Source organism: Alexandromys fortis, unplaced genomic scaffold (genome assembly GCF_014885135.2).
Source record: "Alexandromys fortis isolate MF-2015 unplaced genomic scaffold, M_Fortis_MF-2015_v1.1 scaffold_373, whole genome shotgun sequence".
NCBI lineage: Eukaryota > Metazoa > Chordata > Mammalia > Rodentia > Cricetidae > Alexandromys > Alexandromys fortis.
The window spans coordinates 235,674-245,825 of NW_026068244.1; the positions used below are offsets into that span (position 1 = coordinate 235,674).

The following is a 10,152-nucleotide window of genomic DNA, read 5'->3' on the forward strand; positions in this document are numbered from 1 at the left end:
GTCCATTACTAACTAGTGATGCTGAGTTTAGTCCCATAGTTAAAAGTGTCCGTTGCCAGGTTACTCATTGCTGAGCATACACTTTTGTCTTTGTCATTAATTAGCAACTAATCATTAGAGTGGTGCTTTATCATCTTCTGAACATCTTGTACCCCAATAATTTTTTTACCTAACATAACTATGCAGGATCACACGGTTCTAAAATGAAAAGAATAAAACTGGGTACATGAAGAAAATTCTGGCTTCTATTTTTGTTCCCTTCTCTTCATCACTAGGTCACTTTTAATTGGTTTTTTATTGCCTCTTTGTTGTGGTTTTAAAATGCAAATATGTTTGCATGCAATTACATTCATAGTCTCACCTTCTTCTAGATAATAGTAAACTCTTATATAGTTTTAATTTTCGCTTAAAAGCCTATTCTACAGATTATTCCTCAGCAGTATGTAGAGATCTTCAAATGGGATTCTATTTTCTTTCTTTCCATAAATTTTTGTTCAACATGGCTGTAACTTTTCAGTGTAAGGTTTTTTTTTTTTTAAACCATTATGGCATTTTTCTACAAAATTTGTTCTTGTTTTCCCATTCTTTCTCCCCATTTCTGCTCTCTCCACCCTCAGTAGCCTTCTTTCCACTTTCATGTCACATGTTGTTACCTTCCCCCACGCTTCCTTTCTGTTTCCTTTTTGTTGTTGTTGTTGTTGTTTTGGTTTTTCAAGGTAGGGTTTCTCTGTAGCTTTGGAGTCTGTCCTAGAACTAGTTCTTGTAGACCAGGCTGGCCTCAAACTCACAGAGATCCTCTGCTGCCCAAGTCCTGGAATTAAAAGTGTACCCCACCATGCCCAGCTATCTTTAATTTTTTGAGGGACCATATTGATTTCTTTAATGGCAATATTTATACTCCTGATAGCACTGAGTAAAATTTGTTCTTTTCTCATAGCCTCACCAACATTTATTGCTTTCTTGATCATAATCATTTTGACTAAGGGTGAGATGGAATCTCAAAGTAGTTTTAATTTGCATTCCTGCTGACTAACAGTAGTGAACATTTAATATAGATATATACTTACATGGCACATGGCACATATGCGGAGGTCAAAGGACAACCTCCTAAGGTCAGTTCTCTCCTTTCACCTTGTGGATTTTGGAGTTTGAACTCAGGCTTGGTGACAGGTACCCTATTCACTGAGCCATCTTGCTGGGCCTTTTGAAATATTTATTGGTCATTTGTGTTTCTTCTTTTGAGAACTGTCTGCTTATTACATAAACCCTTTTATGATTGGCAGTTTTGTGGCTTGGGTGTTTTACTCTTTGTAATTCTTTATATATTCTAGATATCTGTGCCCTGTCTGAGGCTTAACTGGCAAAGGTTTTCTCCCAGTGTATAGGCTATGTGTTCTGATGCTTTCTCTTGTTAAGCAGAATCTGTTTTTTTAATTTCATGTCCCATTTATTGGTTCTTGGGACTATTTTCGGTGCTGTTTCAGTCCTATTCAGAAAGTTCTTGTTTATACCTGTAACTTCAAGTGTATTCTTGTAACACTTTCAGAGTTGGAGGTTTGAAAGTAAGTCTTTCATCCATTTTGATTTGTTTTTTTGTTTTTTTTTTGTTTTTGTTTTTTGTTTAGGGTAAAAGATATATTCTTGATGCTTTTGTCAGAATTTAGGTGGCTATAGCTGTGAGTTTGTTTCTGGGTCTCTTGTCTTAACTCTTTTGATCTACGTGCTTGTTTTTGTGCCATCACTAAGCTGTTTTCATCGCTCGGTGATCATTTTTTTTCCTTGTTTGAAAATTCGATGCCGTGTATTTTGATCATATTCACCCTCTCTCCTCAGTCTTCTCAGATCCAGCCATCCTTTCCTACTCAGCCAACTTGGTGTCATCTTCTTCTTCCTCCTCCTTTTTTATAAACCCATAAAATAAAGTCAGTGCTACCTCAGTATTCTTGGAGCTGTGGCCTTTTGCTACAGTATGATCAGGCTGCTAGGAGAAAACTGGCTCTTCCTCTCCTAGCAGCTATCAACTGCCAATAGCTCCTAGCTAGGGGTGTGATACAGTTTTAAGTCAGATATTATAATACCCTCAACAATATTCTTTCCACTTGGGATTGCTTTGACTGTATGTGTTTTTGTGTGTGTGTGTTTTTGCATTAATTTTCAGATTTTTTTTCTAGTTCTGTGAAGAATGTTGTTGGAGTTTTAATGGGAATTGCATTGAATATGTATATTACTTTTGGTAATAAAAGCCATTTTTACAGCATAAATTCTGCTAGTCCAGGAGGATGGGGAGGATGGAAGGTCTCTCTGTCATTTGGTATCTTCTTTTGTTTTTTTACGTGCCTTAAAGTTTTCATTGCATCCTTATCCCTAGGTACTTTATTTTTGAAGAAGGTATTATGTATGAGTTATTTTTCCTAATTTCTCTCTCGGGAAGTTTGTTGTTGATATATATGAGAGCTACTAACTTTTGTATATTGATTTTTGTATGTTACAACTTTACTAAAAGTGTTTATTTAATGTAAGAGTGTCCTGGTAGAATGTATATGATCAAGAACAGAGTCATGTCTGTGAATATGAGTATTTTCACTTCTTTGTTTCCTATTTTTATGCTTTTTTATGGCTTCCTCTCACCTTATTGTTCTAGCAAGACTTTGAGCACTGTATTGAATAAGAGTGTACAGTTGGATTCTTTTATCATTCCAAAATTTAGAAGAAATATTTTCAGTTTTTCTCTGTTTTATAATGTTGGCCATAGGTTTGTCACATACAACATTTATTGTTTTAAGGTATGTTCCATTTTTTTCTAATTTCTTCAAGACTTTTACCTTAAAGGCATATTGAACTGTGTTAAATGTCTTTTCTATATCTATATAGAAATAATCATGTGTTTGTCCTTAAAATTATTTATATGCATGACTAGAAGGATGGCTTAGCAATTAAGAGTTCTTACTGTTCTTGCAGAGGACCAAAGTTTGGTTTCCAGTACCTATGTCAAGTGGCTCAGAAGCCCATAATTTCAGCTGTAGGGGCATCTGACACTATTGGCTTCCTTGGGTACCTGCATTCACATGTGCACAGGCATACCCAGCAGCTGTGGTTCTTCTGTATAAGAGCAAGGCAGTCAGCATTCTAGCATGGTCAGCTAGAGAGATGGCACAGCAGCTATGAGCCTGCATCACTCTTGCGGAGGGCCCGAGTTTAAGTCCTAGCACCCATTTCAGGCAGCTCAATGGGACACCTGTAATACCAGCTTCAGTGGATCTGACAGCTCTCTCCTCCACTGGGTACCAGCATTCATGTGTACAAACCCATACACAAGTTCATACACATAATTAAAAAGCAAAAAATACATTCCAGTATAAAAGGCACAGGAGCCCCCACATCTAGCTAAAGACCTGTTAGTTAGTGGTTGGTAAATTCTGAGGGAGAAAGTTAGTTTTCTTTAAGGAAACATAAATTTGAAAGGTGGACCATGTTCCAGTGGATGGTCTCACACTCATTAGTATATGGACAGAACATACTGGACTCAGTGGGATTTGCTGATGTTTCTTTTTTTTTTTTTAAAGATTTGCTTATTTTTGAGAGAGAAAGAACATGAAGTTGGCTAGGTAGGAAGAAGTTGGGGAGGGAAAAGAATATGAACAAAATATATTGTAAGAAAATTTTTGAATAAATTTATGAAAAATGACAGGAAGTTGAGAGATGAAGGAGTGGAGTGGATCTAGGATAGTGGTTCTCAGCCTTCCTAATACTTCGAGCTAGCTAGTTTGTCCTTATGGTGTCACCAACCATAAAATTCTTTTCATTGCTATTTCCTAACTGTAATTTTGCTACTATTATGAACTGTAGTGTAAATATCTGTGTTTCTGATAGTCTTAGGTTGAGAACCATTGATCTAGAAGGAGTAAGGGGAAGAATGGGGTTAATATGATCAAAATACATTGTATGCATGCATGAAATTCTCAAAGAATTAATAAAATACCTTAAAAGTAAATCTAAAAAGATTACATTGTTACATTTATTGTGTGTTTTAATTACTAGTATTTCAGCTTTTCATTTTAACATTTAAAATAATTAAATATTATTTGACAATTTCACACATGTATATAATTCATACTTACCACACACACCCCACTTCAGCTTTACAAGTCTTTTTCTTGTGTTCATGACTACTTGTTTTGTGACTTAGTAAGTAACTGAGGCTGTCCAAATGAACAGATTGGAGCTACTTGCTGGGTACATAGCTGGAGAAAATGATTTCACCTCTTTCAGAAGCTCAGTAAGCAGTAAGGGTCATGGCCCCATGAGCAACCACTATCACTGATTCTTGTCAAGGACTGTCTCATGTGGCTCTGTACAGGTAGCCATAGTTATTGTGAGTTCATGATTGTATATGTTGAACTAGCCTTGCATCCTTGGGATGAAACCTACTCAGTCATGATGTATGATCTTGATGTGTTCTTGAATTCAGTTTGTAAGTATTTTCCTGAAAATTTCTGTGTCTGTGTTCACCAGGGACATTGGAGCTATAGTTTTCTTTTGTCGTCATCTTTACCTGATTTTGGCATTATGGTAGTGCTGGTTGGCTTCAAAGGATGAAATTGCTAATGTTCCTTCCCTTTCTAGTTCATGGAACAGTTTAACAAGTATTGACATTAGATTTTCCTTTAAAGTTTGCCAAGTATGGTGACTCATGCCTTTAATCCCAGCTCTTGGGAGGCAGAGGCTGGTGTATCTCTGTGAGTTTGAGGACAGTGTAGTCTACACAGTGAGTGCCAGGACTATATAATGAGACCCTGTCCTCCCCCCCAAAATAATAATAAGTTTGATTAAACTTATTGTTGAGTCCACTGGTCCTGGGCTTGTCTCCGTGGTTAATTACGGTGTCAGCCTCACTGTACGTGATGAATCATGTGCGTTTAGAAATTAACTTCATTTAGATTTTTGGTTTTTTAGGCTTAATGGCTTACTAGAATATAAGTTTTGGAGCTAGACACATAGCTTAAAAGTTAAGAGCATTTACCATACTTGCAGTAGATCCAAGTTCAGTTCCTCACACCCATGTGATGGCTCACAGCTGTCTGTAACTTTAGTTCTCGGAGAGTTGATGCTGTCTTCTAGCCTTCAAGCATACCAGAGCTCTTCTCTGTTTTCAAAAGAGTTTTCTAAAATGTAAATAAATTCATGTCCTTCTTGCTCCTAAATCACATTGGTCTCCTTTGAGATAAAAATGTATGTTTTGCACAGCCTTTTATAATCTGTCCTTTGCTTGTCTATCTAGCTTCTCTTTCTTTTGCCTCCCCAGCATGCTTCTGTGAGTGCACAAGCGTGATTATGTCTGCACACAAGTTGTTAATAGTGCCATATTGGTTCTTTAAAGGGGGTGACTTCTAAAGTTGATTATTCCTGAATTGCTTTTAATTCAGTGACTAACCAATGAGGCACCTCCTCTCTCTCTTTTGACTGTGATGTTCTCAGCTGTATACAAAACCATGTCTGCTCTTTCATCTACTGTTCATCCTGTAGGCTTTAACTTAGACACACGCCCAGATGCTTTCCCTGACCGGAGTCTGAATCGGGTTCTCTTCTTGTGTGCTGATTCAACACTGCTTGTCACTGTCTTTACATTAATCCTGCACCATTCTGATTATTTACTTAACTGTGTTCTCTGTTAGCGCCTTGAATTCTGTGAATACAGGAACAGCTCTTGGTGGCTATTCAGTTAAAGTAGTTATTAACTAAAAGTGGCAGTGAGGCACAAATTCAAACATGCATTTACAGTAGCTGTAAGGGGTCCCCAACCAAAATGGAGTGGAATTTGCTCAGATACAATGATTTAAGAGGAAAGCATGAGTTGCCTTAGTTATTGTGGAGCTGTAAGTGGAGGCCAGAGCAGTCTGTGAGGAGTTTCAGGTCACCCTGGGATGGTGCTGACTCATGGCTCGGGCTAAGCCACAGAGGGCCCCTAGCAGCTGTTCCTCCAGAGACAAATAGGTTGGCAAGATCTGGACGAAGAACTAAGGTGAGAAAGCCACATTCACTTAGAATTTCCAGTGACAGAACAGTTACTTCAAGCTGGATTTTGTGAAAGACGCCGAGCTGGAGAAGAGCTTGCCTTCTACATAGGAGCAGGTCCCCAAGCTCTGGTCATCTCTCAACTGGTCTGGACTTGGGTCGGGTGCTCCTTACTGTTTGCTGGCTGTGGGGTTACAGGATGCACAGGCGGAGGAGGAAATCAAGCAAGAGATGAACACACTGCAGCAAAAGCTGAATGAGCAGCAGAGTGTGCTTCAGCGGATTGCTGCCCCCAACATGAAGGCCATGGAAAAGCTGGAGAGTGTCCGAGACAAGTTCCAGGAGACCTCAGATGGTAAGACCTGCTGGGAGCAGAGGACTAAAGGTTGATAACGGTGTGCTGTGATAACACACCAGCCTCTGTTTTCACATACTTTGATATTCAAAATTGCTGGGTACCCTGAACAGTGGGGATTATCTACTCGCTTTCTGGGGAGCAAATGATGGTGCTAAGATAGCTGATATAGCTCATGGAGGAGTCCATGCTTGTGTGGCTCTAGGACTAGACTGCGGTGGCCAACTCACTGGATACTGATCCCTGTGGGGCTTTCTTCAGGCATTTTTCTCTCATTGTAGGTTGTCCCTAGAATTTTCATTTACAGGTGATTCTTGGCACGGTGTGGTTCTCAACCCTGGCAGAACCCAGGGCCCTGAGCGATCATCATTTTATCTTCTTTTTTCTGGCAGAGTTTGAGGCAGCAAGAAAGCGAGCAAAGAAGGCCAAGCAGGCTTTTGAACAGATTAAGAAGGAGCGCTTTGACCGATTCAATGCTTGCTTTGAATCTGTGGCTACCAACATTGATGAGATCTATAAGGCTCTGTCTCGAAACAGCAGTGCCCAGGTAGACTGGAGCCCCTTATGCAACCAGCTCGTACCATTCTTTTTCAGTTGCTCTTCCCTCTTCCCATCACCATGCCCATGTACACATACCAGGTCCTCATCCCCTCTGTCATCCCCTAGGCATTCCTGGGCCCTGAGAATCCTGAAGAGCCCTATTTGGATGGCATCAACTACAATTGTGTAGCTCCTGGCAAACGCTTCCGGCCTATGGACAATTTGTCAGGCGGGGAGAAGACAGTTGCAGCTCTGGCCTTGCTTTTTGCTATCCACAGGTAAGACTCTGCCCCATAGGGCAGTTGGTGAAGAGGCAGAGCTGAGGCAACCAGAGACTCTGGGGTCAAAGGATATACAGAGGTCTACATAGGTGAAGGTGTTTTGGGGATTCCTTGTCTATCTACTACAGCACTTAGTTTTTTTGGACCTGTCCTCCTCATCTATCCTTATCCACTCAACCTAGCCTCCTGGTTCCTGCATGTATTTAGTTCCACTTCTAGGCTTTCCCTCACATGGTTGCTAGCTAATAGGCACTTTCTGTACATATCTGGCTTGACATACCTCTTCATTCTCCTCCCCTTCCTCTGGGAAGCCATCTTTGACATCTGGCATACCTTGATACTTCCCCATCCCAGGCCAGTAGTGCTTAAACATGACCCCTAGAACTTAGCGTTTGAGTATGCAGCATCACTTCGTGAGCATTTCTTGAGTGCTACTCTGTACCAGACTCTATCGGGAGCTTGGGGACAGGTGAGTCTGATGTAATCTATGGCCTAAGGAGCTCCGAGACTAGAGGAAGCCAGACACATAAGCAGACAGTAGTGTACGTGGCATGTGTACACAGGAGGGACACCTAACTTGTAGTGTGTGGGGGCCAAGGAAGGTTTTTAAGGGTAGGTGAAAAAAATGAGTAGTCTTTGGGGGCAGGAGAGGTGGCTCAGTGGTTAGGAAGAGCACTTGTGCTCTTGTGGAGGAGCTAGGTTTGGTTTCCAACACCCACTTGTTGACTCAGAACCATCCATAACTTTAGTTTCAGGGAATCCAGTGCCCTCTTGTGATTTTTGTAGACATTAGGTTTACACATGGTACACACATATACATTCAAGAAAAGTACTTATACACATAAAATAATTTTTTAAAAGAAAAGTTTGCTAAGGAACCCAGCAAATATTCTAGGCCGAACCTGCTGTTGCATGTATGGAGGTAAGGAGGCATGGCAGAGTGTGATATGTTGGGATATAGGAGACCCACAGGTAGCTTGCTCATTGGAGACAGTTGTCTTCCCAGCCAACCTGGAAGTTCCTGGAAAAGGCCCTGTTTTTCATGGTCCTAGAGGGACAATGGCACACAGAACCAGAGACCGAGGAGGGAATTCTGGGGCCTAGGCCACTGTAATTTTCAGAGTTGGGTTATTTGGTTTCTGAATGCAATTGCCCTATCCCGGCTATGGGACTGGCCTACTCTTGTTGCTACCCTCTTTCTGTAGTATTAGCTCACCTATTCATTCCCTCTCAGCTACAAGCCAGCCCCCTTCTTTGTCCTGGATGAAATTGATGCTGCCTTGGATAATACCAACATTGGCAAGGTGAGTGCAAGGAAGGTGAGGTCTGGGCGGGAAGCTCCCAAATTGGGACTGGGTTTCATTCAGAGATCAATTCCTGACTGTGCTCTAGCTATTCATCTATTCTGTGTGCCTGGAAGACTGGGTCATCCTTGTTTTGATAATCAATAGCCTTTTCTTAGTCTTACTTTGGAAAATGGGAGTGTTAGGTCTTAAGCCCTGCTGAATACCCCTCCCACAGGTGGCAAATTACATCAAGGAGCAGTCAACTTGCAACTTCCAGGCCATTGTCATCTCTCTCAAGGAGGAATTCTACACCAAGGCTGAGAGCCTCATTGGAGTCTATCCTGAGGTAGTGTGGGCTGGGCTCAGGAGCCGGCCCTTTTCCTGCCCAACTCTCCGAGGCAGGAAGAGAGAGCAGCGGTGGGAGGGGGAGGGGTGGAGGTAATCAGGTCCTGAGCAGCCATGTAGGCTTCTTGGAGCCCTGCCCTGAATTTTTAGCCAGGCAGTAAAGACAGAGGAAAGTTTAGAGGTAGGCAAAGAAAGAATGCACACAGGAGTGAATCCTTTCTCCATACCCAGAAAGAACCATTGCCTGGCCTTTGAGCAGATACATAGGGAGGCAGTTTCCGCCCCTGTTCCAGGCTGTATACCTTTCTTAATTCTCTCGATATTTTTTTTTTTTTCCCTTTCAGCAAGGGGACTGTGTGATCAGCAAAGTTCTGACCTTCGACCTCACCAAGTACCCAGATGCCAACCCCAACCCCAATGAACAGTAGCAGGAATTCTACCCTCTTGTCTGGATCTCAGAACTGGCCTTCTGTGTATTTCCTGGATCTCTCTCATCACCCATTATCATGGATTCTCTGGGCACCATGCTCCCTTATGTATGTGGACATGTGTCATTCATTATGTGTGCATGTGATTTGTTTGCAAAATAAATATTGGATACCAGACTTAAAGGAGCATAACTGAATTTTATTTCAAGGGAGTACAGGGTGACGGCACACCAAGTGGACAAAAGTACCCGGGACCTCATAGGAGTCCTGGGCAGTCACTGCACTGCCCTCGTTCACTGTTTCCTGTGCCTGTTCATTTGACACAGAATGGACACCCTCTATTTAAAATACTGAATCGAATCGGTGAACATCTCTTAATGGTAAGGAAATGGTAAGGTAACCAGTTACTCTGGTTAGTTAAATATCACAAGTTCCTTGAGAGGAGGATTATCACTTCCATGCTTTGTGGGAAAGCTCACCTTTGAGCCAGACCTTGACAGATTAGTAAGGTTTAGTAAGGGACTAAGAGTTCTACTCTTTTACTTTTTAACACTTAACTAATTGTTGCTGGAGCAAATCATTTGACCTTTCTTTGCCTTGGTTCCCTCATTTGTAACTTGGGGCTTACATTTACCTATCTCATAATGATGTCAGACTCTCACTAAATCCTTATCCATGTGTGGAGCACCACCAGATAGCAGCCCCTCCGAATATAAGTCTTGTTATTGCTGGGCCTGGAAGGGCTTCTGACCCTTGTTGAAAAGGAACCATCTAGGAGGTCTCTAGGAGGTGTTGGATGCTTTGGTCATCCAGAAAGGGCCAGGGCACAGATAGGGCTTATCTGATTAATAGAGAGCCTAAGGAAGCCAGTAGTTTCAATTTCAATCACACATGATAACTGTGCT

At 41.4% G+C, this 10,152-nt stretch overlaps 1 protein-coding gene across 1 annotated transcript in view; it reads left to right on the plus strand.

Annotated features, from left to right (window-relative positions):
- Positions 1-9,424, plus strand: part of Smc1a (structural maintenance of chromosomes 1A) — a 42,612-nt gene extending 33,188 nt beyond the window's left edge. The window contains exons 20-25 of the mRNA XM_050131202.1: positions 6,211-6,367; positions 6,760-6,914; positions 7,034-7,185; positions 8,423-8,492; positions 8,710-8,820; positions 9,164-9,424. Coding sequence (XP_049987159.1) covers positions 6,211-6,367; positions 6,760-6,914; positions 7,034-7,185; positions 8,423-8,492; positions 8,710-8,820; positions 9,164-9,247 — 729 coding nt within the window. The 3' untranslated portion in view covers positions 9,248-9,424. The remainder of the gene's footprint in view (positions 1-6,210; positions 6,368-6,759; positions 6,915-7,033; positions 7,186-8,422; positions 8,493-8,709; positions 8,821-9,163) is intronic.
- The last annotated feature ends 728 nt before the right edge of the window (positions 9,425-10,152 follow it).